The sequence below is a fragment of the Vanellus vanellus genome (assembly GCF_965231255.1).
Source record: "Vanellus vanellus genome assembly, chromosome: 6".
Lineage (NCBI taxonomy): Eukaryota > Metazoa > Chordata > Aves > Charadriiformes > Charadriidae > Vanellus > Vanellus vanellus.
Genome location: NC_138911.1, coordinates 28,046,374 through 28,061,884, shown reverse-complemented (window position 1 = coordinate 28,061,884; position 15,511 = coordinate 28,046,374). Strand labels below are relative to the sequence as shown.

The 15,511-nt window shown below is 40.8% G+C and overlaps 1 protein-coding gene across 1 annotated transcript in view; it reads right to left on the bottom strand.

Moving 5' to 3' along the window:
* AMBRA1 (autophagy and beclin 1 regulator 1) overlaps positions 1–15,511 on the bottom strand; it is a 137,453-nt gene that overhangs the window by 76,212 nt on the left and 45,730 nt on the right. Inside the window, exons 10-11 of the mRNA XM_082484831.1 lie at positions 7,383–7,466; positions 6,723–6,823 (exon numbers count right to left, since the gene is read on the bottom strand). Coding sequence (XP_082340957.1) covers positions 6,723–6,823; positions 7,383–7,466 — 185 coding nt within the window. The remainder of the gene's footprint in view (positions 1–6,722; positions 6,824–7,382; positions 7,467–15,511) is intronic.

The following is a 15,511-nucleotide window of genomic DNA, read 5'->3' as shown; positions in this document are numbered from 1 at the left end:
TTCTGACCACAGTATGATGTAGTATAACCCTGTAGTCACAGCTATAGAATCTATGAAGTAGAAGTCAACAATGGATCTAATACTAAGATAAAGTTAACTCACAGTATATGACTTTATTCTGCCTTCATCACCAAACTACCAGGAGATTTTATTTATGAGATACTGCACTATGATCAAGCAGGAACATAAAAAACTTTCATAGCTGAAAGCTGCTCTAGGAAAGCAGCAGCTGGAAAGAAGCAAAGGCAGATGACAGCTGAAGTCCAGCAGCTAACCTTCATGAAAGCTCATGGGCTGCAAGTGTGTTACCAGAATATATGAAGCAAGTTTATACTGTTATTTAAGTGTTCACTTATGTCACACAAATTCTTCTCCATACTTTCAAAATCCTACTGTCTTCAGAAGCTTAAGTACCATGTTGAGGAAAACAACAACTCTGAGGATACCTCTCACCAAGTCCACAGGCACACTTTCCGCTCCGGACTGTAATGAGTTTGTGCATTTGCAATTCAGCACTACAGCCTCTTTTCTTCCCTATATTTCTGCACGAAAGGCTGCACTTTCACAGAAATTATAAACAGTTCTCAAGTCTGTGATGAAGGTAACATATCTATAGCTCTCAAGTTGCAGAACAACCTGAGGCATATTTTAAGCCTCTTATGTCGTTTAGTGTACAATGACGTGGATCAAAGAAAGACCACAGATACTGAGATTACTCAAAGGTTCACATCTTTCCATATTAAGCAGTACCCAAAAGACTTATAACAGAAACACACTGCATAGAGCCACATGGCTATGTTCATTGATTGTATTACTCTACAGATCTGTCTATTGTGAAAAGCAGGATGAGGTCAGGACACTAATCCAAATTCATGTAGTTGTCTTAGATGAAAAGGCAGAAGCAAGCTAACAGCAAAAAGCCAATGATGGACAGCTGAAGGTACAGACTCAAAACAATACTCCAATCTCAGGCAACTGTACATATAGCCTTACCAGAGAATACAAACGTACTAATAGTGAGAAAAACAGGGATAAATCAAAGACAACTAGGATGTGTTTTCCCACTAACTTCTGCTGGCCTTCTGGAGCTCTCAAGTCATCTTAGTCCTACTCTGTACAGTTGTGCATCACTGCAAGCACATTTGAAGGATGAAGGCATCTCAGAACAGAATTGACAGCTCACTGACACTGTATGCAACAGAAGGGGATTAGGTCAAGAAGACTTGAGCTGTCAGAAGCAAACACACCTGCAATGCCAGAGGAACTGGAGAATCTGCCTGCAACATGGTTTCCAAGGCAACCAAAGCAGCCTCATGATCATTTTCATCATTAGAACAGAAGTGAAAGGTTACTGGGCTAATTCTAGTTGCAGCAACAACCAATACGGTATCCAATTATATGTATCACAGGCTCATCAACATCAATTTTAACTGGCTTTAGGTTAGAGCCATTCACTTGTATTTCAACACTAGCCCTTTACACAGCTAGAGTGATCAACAGATTGGGAACATGCACCAGGAGGCACCTTAGCGAGAGGGTTTGGTTCGAAAATTTGACTGGGGAGAGGCTATCACCCTGATGCTTATTATGAGACCTATCACATGCTCAAATAAATCTTCCTGTCACAGAAGGAAGACAACATTTATCTAACCATCTTAGCTAATTTTCATCCTGATGAAACTTCAAATGCTCTAACAATTATGCTTTAGGAGTTTCTGGCTGAAGTATAGAAATTCACTTGAAGACACATGACCTAGAATTCTCCTAGGGAGTCAAGCTTTGAAGAATGGGATACCTTACATGATTTGGGGAAAACCGCAGATGACTATTACACTTTGAAGTCCTACATCCCAATTAAAGGCAGGCTATCAACTGATTATCAGCTTCACCTAATAGCCTCAGCCCTACCCCAGTGCAACAAAGCCACAGCTTTGTTTGGTAAGCCCAGCAGAGATATCCAAAGCTGCACCATTATTACTCTTGTAGTAGGTCATAGTATGAATAGGCATGGGCTATGGAAAAATCTGTAATATCAAGTTCATTCTTTGATACATATAAGTGTTCAGTCTCTGGTCTGAACCTATTGTCCTGAAATAGCAATGAAATTACTCAAAAACTATAAATGTAAAGTGCTGTATCACTAAGTCCTTAAACCATGCTCATTCTGGATCTCCCTATGAGGTGGAGGACTCAAAGCAACTGTGTTGGATTGCATTTAAACATATAAAGCCTGATGAGAAAGCCAGAACAAACACAATCTGTGTTCATGCAAGGAAAATACTTTGTTTGTTGAGATGCACGTAACTGAAGAGATGCCTCTTAAAACAAAGCGAGGCGAGACACAAGCATTTCAGAAAACTAGGTAACTATCATAAACCAGTAAACTTTCATCTGCAGGTCTCCTGCTGAGTAACAGGAATGTCAACAAACTGGCATCTGTGTCAATTTTTAAAGCTTCCTGCAAAGTCCGTTGGCAAACACTGATTTTCTTCTTCCTCCGAGCTTCCATTGAACTGAAAGTAAAACCTTCTTTGTTCCACTATACCATTAGCATGTCTCTGTCCATCCCAAAGTAGTCAATTACTATAAAGCCTAAAGGAAAGTGTTCACACAGGCAAACAAGAGGTCATAAGCACTTAAGTGGCAATGAAGCAGATCCTTTTTTTAAGGGTATTTGGTGATTTTTAAGAAGATATTAAAATGTACATCTGCCTAATACCAGATGCCAAAAAGTATCCATGAACTGGCTCGCCAATTACTTAGCAGTGACCTGCTCACAATATAAATTAAGACAAAGAGAAATTTATTAAAAAAAAACAAAAAAAAAAAACAACAAACCATCACCAAAACCAACCAACCAAACCAAACAAAAAAACCCAAACAAAACAACGGGCAGAAACATCCAGCTTAAAGTAACACCAAACAAAAAGCAGTAGGAGGTGGTAAACACAATACTGCGGTATGCATTTCTTGGATCCAGAGCCAGGCATGTAAACACTGCTGAACTTTGCAGCAGTACTAACTCCTGTTACAAAAGGTGTAATCTCATCCCAGAGAAGAGCTGTTTGGGATCTCCTGGGAAGCACGGGGAAAAAAAACAACAACAAAAACACCCACTCTGTTGGCCTGCAAACAGCAGAGAACCCAAGAGACTAGAAGACTGAAATGGCCCCAAGATGTGCTACTGCACTTGCACTGCCACATGCAATCGGCCAGTCCTATCAAGTAAGAAGCCAAAATGTATTTACCGCTTTCATCATCACTTTAGCAAACAACCACTTCAACAAGCTTTCACTGTATGGATGTTTCCTTGGAGACCACAATGCCATCGCTTACAGCAGTTCACCTAGGAGAGGAGAGTCCAGAGGGTAGCTTACAGCCCACGCTACCAAGAGCTTTAGAAGAGCTGCCAAGTGAACTCTCAGGTTTTATGATGAGTCTAGAAATAAAAGGGGAATGTGGAAGACTGAAAAATATGCTAGTGTTATACCAGTATTTTAAAAGGTTGAAATAGGATGAGACATGTCAGTCTTGTCAGCCTGACATTGATTCCAGACAAAATAATGAAAAAGCTGATATAAGACTCAGTTAATAAAGGATTAAAGGAGGACAGTGTAATTACTGCCAATCAACATAGACTTTACAGGAAAATATAACTTGTCAAACTACCAACACTTTTTGGTGTGATTACAAGTTTGAACATTAAAGGTAGCAATGTTGATGCAATACATTTTCACATGGTGTTTTACTTGGTGCCAGAAAGCACAGTGATGCAGCATATTGTATCAGCTAACTGATAGGTCTAAACTGCACCAGTAGATAAGGAGTCAGGCAGGAAGGTGCTACTGGGACTCCTTGTTGTTGTTCCACTGCTACATGCAAATTAGGCTGCTGGCATGGAGATATCTGTCTGTCATGTTGACTAGTATCACTTCGTTCTCCCCCTGAACTCCCACCTACTCTACCCATCTGTTGCCACCTTTCCTATACTTCGCCTGGAAGTGCCTTGACGCAGGGATGGCCACCAGCCCCTGACTAGTACAAAGGGCTCTCTAATCCTGACCTAAGCCCTGCCTGCCACGTCGGAGTCATTCTACCAAACCTACTGTGTTGCTGCACTAGCCTGCCTGCTTAGATAACCTGCAATTTTTAGTGGTTCATTAAACCAGGCTGCTCTAAGAATTTATTCACAAGGCAATCTTCCCTAGCATGGAGCTATTGTTTAAGTATCGTTCTCATGCAACTGTTACAGACGATGGAAAACTGTTCACATAAAACAGACAGCTGAAACTAAACATGGACAGAACCTGACAGCAAGAGCTTTGACGTTAAGAAATTTAGTCAGCACACCATGAAGTAATTCACACAGCCATAAGACCTCTCTCTGCCTGTTGCTTTTACTTCCTCTCCACATACGGTGTTAAGTGGGGCAGGGGGCAGAAGTGTAATTGGGTGTATTTCCCAAACAACAGCTCTCACTTAGACTTGACCACAGAAGTCGATCGTCAATTTTTAGAAAGCTGTCAGGTTAGGAATACAGGTTTTTTTTGGCATCTTTTCTCAAATGCTGTGGAGGTTACATAAGAAATACATTTGGCATTTATGCATTTAAACATAATTCAGAAATGACAGTCTAGATACATGGTAGGATGAAGCAATTTAAGGCACTCAAGCTTAGATTAGCCTGTATTAATGGGAAAATAGATGATTTATTTTTCCCTCAGTCAAGGCTGGCAACCTCACCCGTAACTACCAGGCCAGGGTTAAAGCACTTCTGAGCTTGAGGAGAGGTTTTTCGCTATGATAGCAAAGAAAAAACTACCACAAGCTTCGGCACAGGCCAACTAAAAAGGAAAGCATACTATCAGCACTGCAGCTTTCAATGGCTCTGAAATATAGTGTTAAAAGATCACAATGCTGCTGACCAAAATAACAAACGAAAGAAATTCTCCGACTATTCCACAATTGCAACCTCATTTTCTAGTTCTCACCTTTCATGCCTCCATTTAATATTTACAATTTCAACTCTTGTGGTTTCTGTAACACATTAATGTGTTTTTGAGCACAAATGTAAAAAACATTTTGAAAGCTGAAAGCATAAATACAGACTAAAACAGAATATTAAAACAACACATCACAAACAGCTGCTGCATTAGGAGAATGAATTATATATTTAAGTCAATAAAAGCCTGTACTGTGGAGTCCCAGCCATTCCAATGTGAGGTTCCATGGCACCGTAGGAGCCAATAAACCTTGTGGTAAGTAGGCTCAGCACCGTGCCACACAGATAAGATTGACCTTGTTTGTTGAGAGTCCCATGATTACAACTTGTGCCTTCTTTTGTAAATCTCAGCACACACACACAACAAACAGCAAGTACATGTATTTTGGGGCGCAAATTCCCTAAAACGTGCAAGGAGAAAAAGCCAGGCTGTTTCACAGCCATTAAGGAACAGGCAAACTGCAAGGAGAGGTGGAGGAGGGTTGAAGGCAGGTATCTCTAGCAAAGTGGGGCCACACGAGTTCTGCAGTGTTGCCTGGCAGCACGCAATTATCTGCCAGTGTGCTGTTTCCACGTGCCAACAGCCAAAGCCCACACAGGCAGCAAGCACGGGAAAGTACATGTGTCAGCTAAACCTACCAGCTAGCTCCACTCTTTCCTAAGGAAAAAAAGCAGAGGTGCTTTGGTTGAGCTCTTACTATTACTGCAACAGCAAGGTCTATGTACCATGCACTCAGACTAAGATGTCCATGGAGACAAAAGTCCAGGAGACGTCAGAAATCTGTTACCAAAGACAAGACCACTCTCATACTATATTAGCCATGCAAAACCAACAGTTCTACCCCAAAATAGTTGGGAAAACTCCAATGAAGGCTCTTAAGAACAGGTTAGATAAATCCTATCCAAATTGGTTTAGGTATAGTTGATCATGCTTTAAGATAAGGAAAAGGGTCATGCAGCCTCTTGAGAAGCCTTTCAGCACCCCCTTCACTGGTGGTCCTGCGATTACCTACAGGAAGGAAGAGGACTGCATTCCAACCTACCTGTCCGTACATCATCCCTCATTCTCCCCCAAGCTCCAAGATGACTCCCCTGCACTGGGGTTAATTACAGAGCAACTCAGACACAGCCAAAAAAGACCCACCCTCAAGATGTGTCATCTATAACCTTCTCATTCATGAACTGCCAGAGTGCCACACTCCTTCTCCTTCCCCCACCTCCGCCTGCTCTTTAAGGCTCCCAAACGCCTGTGTGCTGTATGTGGCGGCAGCTGAGTTTTTTAATATGCACTTATTAAGATCCTAATTGAATCCCTCATTGCCTTGTGTGCATCTTGCCAGCCGGAACACGAACAAGGCACCCTATAATTCAATTAGAAGGACCTGCAGCAAGCTGATCATTAGTCTGTCAGGTTGTTAAGAAAAAGACATCTAGGAAGAGGGGAGGAAGTTAAACAAAGGGAGAATTGTTAACAGCACCCCTCCCCAATTCATGGAGAGACTCCCATGCACATACTGGAAGTGTGGAATCTGCAATGCCCAAGCACTTGAATGACAGCTCACCACATCACTCCAACAGTCCTTTCTCTTGTTTCAAGTGACTTAAATAGAACCTCAAAGGTTGGAATTAAGACTTTTACTCATCAATCCTCCTCTGCTCAGATTCATAAGAAAAATACCACTAATACACATGACTACTGCAAACAAGGAAATCTTATTACCTGCCAAAACCCTGTTGACAGAGGAATGGGTGGCCAAACCAGGCTGTCCCCGTTCATGGAAAATCCCAGCATAAGGCAAGTACTCTGGCAGCAAGAAGCGTCTGCAAAACAAAAAGCGTAAACTTACATGGAGAAAGACATCCCAGTATATTACAGCCCTGGACAGCAACTGCAATTACTTTGAGGAAACATGATTGTATTCCAGCAGACTATAGCAGAGGGAAAGTCCGACTCCTCTGCTTAGCCAAGCACTCCACTGCCTCAAACAAAAGGCAAGTTACAGATCCTCCTCTGATCAAAGTGGCTGTGAAGATCAGCATTAAGCAAATCCTTTACCTCCTACAATAGCTTTCTCGTCTCAAACCAGTACACCATGCTGAGAATCTCTGATCAGATTATTTTCTCCTCCTATTCTGCCTTCACACCGTAGCCCCAGCCTGCAGGTAAGAAGCACTGCGCTGTAAGGACCATGCGCTGTCCTTCAAATGTCACAGGATGAGCTGCTCACACTAACACGTCATCTCAGGGGTCACAGAAATTGCAAACCAAGAAAACAGCAGCCACGTGCAAGAAAAGGAATCCATCTGAAAACACTAGTGAGCTGTACTACAACTGCTACCTCCAGGATTTCCATCACCCTTTTACATTTACAAGCCTTACCTTGGGACAAAGCGTCCCAGCGATGGTGCAGACATGCGGGCATTGCGGGGAGCTCGGTGCCTGGATCGGTCTCCATTGTCCCTTCAGCAAAAGAAAAAAATAATTTTACATTAAACATACTATGTAATAAAGTATTCTCCAAGAAAAGAAAAACCCAACAACATCACCTAGTGATCCTGAGTACGCCACTGAGATTTAACGGTTCTCTTCCATAAGTCACGTTTCTAATGTTCCAAATTCATATAACTTACTGTACTAAAGACTCCTGACAGTTTTACATACAGGTAGCCTAATGTCCACTTACTTCATTGTTTGACAGTGTCTCAAGAGTATCAACAAAACCAGACAGTAAATGAATCAGTGTCAGCACCTCAGCAAATGAACAAGAAACCTTAGAATTTGTACTGGGAGAGCAAAAGCAAGCACACCACAGTCCTGATGAGAACTTTCTGTTAGTCAGAGAGATCTGTTAAGTTTTATTTTTTCATTCCCAGAAGTCCAAGCAAAAGAGCACAATCTGAAGACTACTCTTTTGCACTCCCTTCCTTGAGATTCAGTTTAAGTGCCATCACAGCTTAAGGTAGTCTCACTTTTCACAAGCTTTTCTAGTAAAGTCAGAAATGTGAGTTGATCTCAGAGAAAACTGTACCTCCTCAAAAACCTCTCATTCTGTTTCCCAATAAATGTATGGGCCTTGGGGAAGGAGGGTAAAGGGTCTAGTATATATTGTCCTACAGCAGATACAGGAAAAAGTCTTCTTCCCCAGGAGGACAGTGCAACATTGAACAGACTACACAGAGAAGCTGCAGAGCTGCGATCTTTAGACGTCAAGACAGCAGACAGACAAAGCCATGGCTGACCCAGGTGTGATTTTGGCAATAACAACTGTACAACAAGCAGGAGGCCAAACTGGAGGACTTCTAGAGTCCCCAGCAAACAAAATTCCTTATGTTGCATTCATAGGTCACAACAGGACCTGTAATGATACAGCCCTAAAACTGCAAGGAAAATAATGAGACTCCATCAGTGACTGGAGTTTTGAAACAGACCTCCATAGTGCTTTATTCTCCATTCAGAAATTTACTCTCTGCATGACCTTGCACAAGTAGGAAGTCTGTTCTCCCCGGACTCCAGATCCCCATCTGTAATTGCAGCCCTACTTGTCTTCTTCCCAGGCAGTTGTGGGGAGAATATTATTTGTGGAGCCTTGGAATCACTAGGAAACTAAATATTCCTTATGCAACACACTAGCAGCACATTCCTAACCCACACCAGCAAGCTGTGCATTTTATAATTTTTTCTTGTTTTGCTTTTTTAAAGTCAGTGAGCAAGAAACGTGGGCTGAGAAGAAAGTCCATTACGTGGCTGTTTCCCACACACTTGAAGAACCAGGAACACAAGAGCAGAGGTTGTTCTGCAAAGCTCGTTAGCATTTCAAGCAATTTCACTAAAATCAAATCTAAATCAAAGCTCAAAGCTTCCATTTCTCCTCCCACTGCAGACGCAGCATTTGTAGTTCACAGCCAAAGCCGCACCTTGCCCTGAGGTTTCTGTGTAACCAGCAGGGTTCCTGAAATCAGCAAAGTAAAAGCTGCTGCTGTTCTTTTACTGGAGGGCTCCAGCCCATTAAAACGTGGATCAATAATAGGAGGAATCCTACAAACTCGAGTGCTGACATGCCAACTTTTCTTGTTAAAGAGAAAAGGCCAAAGGGAAAAAAAAAAGAGCGTCATGTTCCAGGTCTTCCTACACAGTAAGAGCTAGTGAAAGTCAGACAAGAAATACACTTTTTAAAAGTCAGTGTAGCAGTTTTTGAAACGATGCTGATATGCAGCCCTAGGGAGAAAAGCAGCAAAACGGTTTTCAGTGTTTGCATTTTCTTTGGACATTTACTAGAATTAGAAGACGCTTTTGAAAGAGACAAATATCAGCAAGAGGAACAAAAGCAGGACTACACCCTGAAAAACTCTCCAGTTGAAGAGAACGTCTGCAGCAGGTTTTAAAAGGAACGAGGAATATGTCTGTCCAGCAGACAAAAGACAACAAAGGTGCCAGGTCTCCCACAGCCCAAATCAAGAGATCTAAAGCAACTAATTGTTCAAGTTCTTTAAAATGCCACTAGCCAATGCTCTTAGCATCCATAAAAACATTTTAGGACACAAATTTTCTAATCAACGAGACTTTCTGATACGAGAACTCCATCCTACACTGTCCCATATAACTATGCATATAACCCTCTTCCAATACAAAAAGCCTAAAAGGGAAAAGATACAGACTAGACTTTTCTTCAGTTTTCACCATGACAGACACAGCCTCTACTGATTCAAGAGACAGCAATCTATTTTTAACATCCCCTTAAAAAAAAAAAAATAATTAAAAAACACCATACACAAACTGCCACTGCCCTATAACGCAAAACAGTAGAACTGGGAATGAAAAACAGCGACTACCCTTTGAGAATGCTGGAATTCCTATTTACTGTCATTGAAGTGCAAGATACACTCCCCTGTGCTAAAGACGAATATTACTAAACTTTACTCTGAATCACTAATTTACAGAGTGTTTTATATCTAAACTCCCATGCTCAACTCCATGTAAGAGGGTTTTTAAGCGTCTAGTGCTGAAAAGCTAGAACAGCTGACATTACCCTGGGTGCCAGCTGAAGATTATTTCTGCACCTTCTAAAAAGGAAAATAAAAAAAACCACCCTACAGATCAGTGAAGATGGGTGGCACTTTGTGTTATTTCTGTACCACGTACAGCCTGCTGACAGAGGGAGGAGAGCAGATGTTAGCACGACTGCAGTGCCAGCATGAAGCACTCCAGTAAGAAATGAGAAGTTTCCAAAGTTCCAAAGTTCCAAATGAAACAAAAGTGTGCCACAGCAAGTGCTATAAACAGGGCTAAAAAGGTGTCCCGCAATGCCCTTTGTTTTAAGTGCACTGGCAAATATGAACAGCACAGGGAAACTTCTGCAGTGAAAAAATAATAATGAAGAAACTAAGCAATCCATTGAGCAAGATGTAGGGAAAGAATCAGAAGTAATCAGCATGTAAGGTAACAGACTAATTTGTCTCAGGAGGAAAATTGCAAGAACCAACAAATGGTCAAAACAACTTTAAGGGTCTGGCTCAAAATTCAGGTTATTCATAGTTTGTTCAGATACTAGTGTGGGACAAATCAAAACAGCAATACGGAGAATAAGAGTTGGTAGGGGGAAAATAGCATTAACGTTAACACAGAATGGAGCAGGAAAAGAAAGCAATTCCCAAACATTCAGGAGATTTATGGACCTTTAATAGGGCATAAGAAGGATGAAAGTTTATCCTAAACTGGATAACACAGTCAAATCTCCTTGGATTTTTCTGCTATTGTTTTGTTCGCTTGTTGAGAGAAAATTTGACCAATGTAAATACAATGGAGCGGAAACACCTGCTCTGAAAACAGACATGGAGATGCAAAACTTTGCATCCTAAAAAGTTTGGAGAAAAAGGCGTTCTTTTTCAATTGGTAACTTGGCTACCATATTAATAACTGAGTGGATACAGAAGACAGCGAAGACTGTCAGAAAAGGAAAAAAGCTATGTTCTGCTTTTCTATTTTGGCAGGAATTCTCTTTAATATTTAGAGATTGTTGTATCAGGAAGTGAAATTAAACACACAGCATGGGATTTCTACTGCAATCTGTTCGTCTAACTGTTCCCACTGTAGTCAATATTAAAACTCCCACTGACTACACTGCCAACAGAATTAGGTCAACAATGACCATTTTGAAAAGCCATTTAATTATCAGAGCCAGCACCAGTAAGCCACCCCAGTTCATAAGAATCAAATTATATCAGGCCAACACAATTGTTCCGTATTTTCAGTGTTTTATAGTGCTTCATGCAATCCAATTTAAAATGCCAAATCAATTTCTATTGCAGAGGTTAGACACTTACATACAATAGAAGCGCTAGAGTAATTGTTTAAGTGGCATCTACTAATATTCTTAAGGGTTGGCACTGGATCCAGTGCACCATCTTGATGTAACAGAAAAAAACCAGTAACATTTTCTCAGTACTTCAAACATTAAGTATCTCCACCTACTTGCTATCATTTTTTTTTTAAGTCTGCAGGAGGTTACTTCAGAGGAGATAGCACAGAGGGCAGGAGTAGTACAAAGCAAGGAGAGTAGGAGTATCACAAAGATCATACCAGGAGCTCAGAGGAGGTTAGCAGAAAATGCAAACTTATTTGGCTTCAGAGGTTGGTCAAGTCTGACCCCAGGTCCTTTAAAAAGGGTATCTGGAGATTGTCATATTAAACTGGCTATACTAAAGAAGAAACAGATCCTGAAGTCTTACAACTCACTTCACAGGATTCACTGCTGATTTAGATGAAAACAGATGACATACCCTGAGAAGGGTGCACTCACAAGAGCTGCATAAGACTACAAGCCAGAGTGTGTACTGCATTTTACAAAGGGTATAGAAGTAGGAAAAAAGGTGGTGAGGGGAATGTTTGCTCATGATTCTAAGCACATGTCAATCACTTTCCAGCACCATCCTGATGAGTAAGGGACATACAGTGTTGGGAACACTATGATAGAAAGCTAACTACTAGCTTTAAAACTGAGAGGAGCAGCAAATACCAGAAGATGTTAAAACTTTAGTTTTCCAATGTCTGATGCTGCAAGATTCTGAGTGTCTCCTACAAATGAAGTTAGGGAAAACCGGGAGCGTTTCTAGGAAATAAGCCTCTCAAAAGAGAGAGGTAAACATGAAATAGAACATTGACATTCTGAATATTCAGTGAGATACAGGTATCGTAGAAGACAAAAGGAAAAGCCACACTGCAAGTTGGCTGTAATTCTGCAGAGACACAGTAGCTGGAATATCTCCTGGATCAGTAGGACTAGTCTCAATCAAAAAATACAGGTTCCACCCAGTATGTGCTACTTTACTCACAGTCCTTAAGTGTTGGAGAAGTTGTAAACTCAACCCAGGAAAAGGGGACCACGCTACTTGTAGCTCTGAGGACAAGGCTCTCTCACCTAAAAACAGGATTATGTTTAAGAGAAAAGATTCAAGACAACTGACTTATCTCTGAGCAGAGACTTTTTTCCACAAGTAGATACAAATAAGGAAGTCAGGAACACTGGTCCACAGGGTACAAGTATGGACATCCACAGACACTAAAATGATGAAAACACCGACTTAAAAGAATATACATAATCTGGTAAAAATGAAAGGTATAAATATAAATTTATCTACCCATCTTTGAAGGGTATGACCATTATCAAAGGAGAAGTACTTAAAGCAGAACAGAAGGAGACAACGAGAAACAAGAAAATTTAAGCAAAAAGAAGCAACTACTACACAAAAAGCCTTTCCTGGCACTAAATGTATTAGGATCATGGAGCAAACTCCCAAGTATAACACTGGAAGCCAAACAAAATCAAAGAATAAAAATATTGGAGAAACTGCAAAGAGCAATGCTGCTCAGCTGGACAGACGGAAAGTAAATGAATAGATTTTTAACACAGCTACTTAATACAGTAATTGATAGTGAAGTTGGGTAAGTCACCCAAGACATGATGGCCTTCCATCTTCCTATGTTCTTTTGAAGGCTAAAATGCCACTCTTTCACTAGCAGCTTTTTCAAAGGAACACCAGGGAAAACTTGTCTCTACTTATCAGCTAAAACTTCCTATAAAACAGCAGACCGCTGAGTTACTAATGGCTCTCCTGACCAGAGGGAAACAAACCCCCCAGCCTTGATTACCTCTCAGAGGGCTGTTCAGGGGAAAATGTATTTACAAGATTAAAAATGGCACTTCAGAAGATCAAGTGTTTCAGAAAAGCATCACATAAGAGAGAATTTATCACCTGGTCAAGAGAAACAGCAGCACTTGCCTGTTAAATGCCAAGGATTAATTGTTTCGGAGAAAGACTGATTTTTGGAACCTGAATGAAGCTCTCACTCTCATCTAGGTGCAGCATCCAGTTGTCTCTATTTTAATCACCTCACTGTCTGCTGGGCTCACAAATTGATGACATGTTTTGGAAAAAGACTTATACACTCCATAGCTACAGTGAATCATAAGAAAGCAGGAACATCAGCAACCAGACAAAAGAATCCCTACTCCCCAGCCTAGATCTGGTACAGGAGTATTAAGGAAAGCACTGTATTCAGTCTTATAAAAATACAGGCCATCCAGTACCACAACTACCCTTCCTTTGAAACCCCTTAATGAGCCAGTCTCAAACATTCATCATCCAAACATGAGCATGACTAGGGTAAACATCACTATGGCTAATTCTAACTACTTGGAAACTTCACAACTGGTGCTCATTGAACACAGTTCGTAGTGCAAACATACAATTGACTGCCCCATCAGGCTTCAATACTGGAATAACTGTCAAAAGTAAGCACCAACTTTTTTTCTTCTTTTTTTTTTTTTTAATATATTGTACTGTTGTGCTACTGCTCTTCCAAGGGAAACAGAAATGAAAACATAACTGCACAAACAATGCTGATCTGTTAGACCTACAGGCATGAAGAATGCTAACCACTGCCTGCTCTGCGCGGCCAGCAACAAACTAGTAACAGGTTGCTTCCTAATCATTCTTATTAACACCAGATATCACCTACTAGGTGACCTAGTTTGACTTAAGAGTTTCACAGGCACAAAATAAAAGCAAAAGGAAAACAATGAACACAGTTCATAAGTAGCAGAAAGACTTGGATGAAGGGTACAATCTTGACATCAAAACTGCTTCTACAAGCCCAGGCAACCAACAATATGGAATATGATGTGAGCTTTTCTGGCAACTGTCATCTTTCAAAAGGCATTCATTCTTTCACTGCCCTGCTATGAAGACACTTGCCTTGCTGGAATGTGACTTAATGGTAAAACAACATTATGCTGGAGAGGTTAGCAATATCCTGCAGTACTGCTGCAAGGAAATAGTCATTGCCTGTCACTGCATCCAGGCAGTATTATTAGACATTAAGACCAAGATAAGGGGAATATAAAAGACTGTCACAAAAGATAAAGATAAAAAGAATAGGGAAAATGAAGCTGCAGGCTACTATGAGTAGATCACAAGCCAAGCTAAGACTCTCACTAATCCTTGAAAAATGAAGTTCAAAGAGTAGATTCAATATCATTCCCATTCATCCAGGACTTGTTAGCATTCTTAGCCTGCAACTGTGTTTAAGATGACGAATATAATTAACATAAATTGCTATGTATCTGGAAGCAACATCCCAGTGCTAACTGCTCCAGAAACCTGTAACAAAGAGGAATAAACCAACAGAACGTGACCACCAGGTTCCACAAAATTCAGGTCTGCCTTGAAAGCCAGTTCTGAGAGGGTCCATCTTCATCAATAACAATGACAGAGCCATACGAGCCCAGAAACAGCATCAAAAGCACAGATAAAGGGGCTCTGGGAAGACATCACCAAAGGCAGGTTCATACAACAAATAGCAATCCTGCTTTTAATATCTTTATTTGAAATCAAATAACAAATTGCTAACAAGAATATTATTTGTAGCTGCTCAAGTAAGAGACAGATAAACTGTCCCATCTAAGACTTCCAGAAAGAAATTGCTCCTTTTTCTGTAGTATACTGATGTGTCGTGGATCCTAAAAGTCGATTTCCATTGGCATTTAAGTGACCTGAAGAACATCGCATCTTCTCACATAGGTTCTCGCATCTTCTACCATGTCTTTTGTGAATGCCAAACGTAATCATCACGATGGTAAGGAAAAAAATGAAAAAAAAAACAAAAACAAAAACAAAACAGCCTAATGGCTTTTAGAAACCTTGTGGTTTGGATATGCTACCTTTCTACCACTGATAAAGTTATTTGTCTTACCCACCTTCACTATGCCCTATCAGAACTTAGCACTTGGCACCCCATCCACTCTGAGGTGTCAGCTTAACCTATAGTCACCCTAAGGAGTAAACCTCTTTCTTTACCTCTGGGATTCCCTATGTTTCTCTCTCCACAATGACAGAACTTGTCTTGCTGTTCTGGGAGCTGTAAATCAAAAGCTCCATACTTATTTCAAGGCTCACAAAAAAAACTTTAGTCATTCCAATCTCTCCTTTCTCCTGCCAAGAAAACCTGGCTCC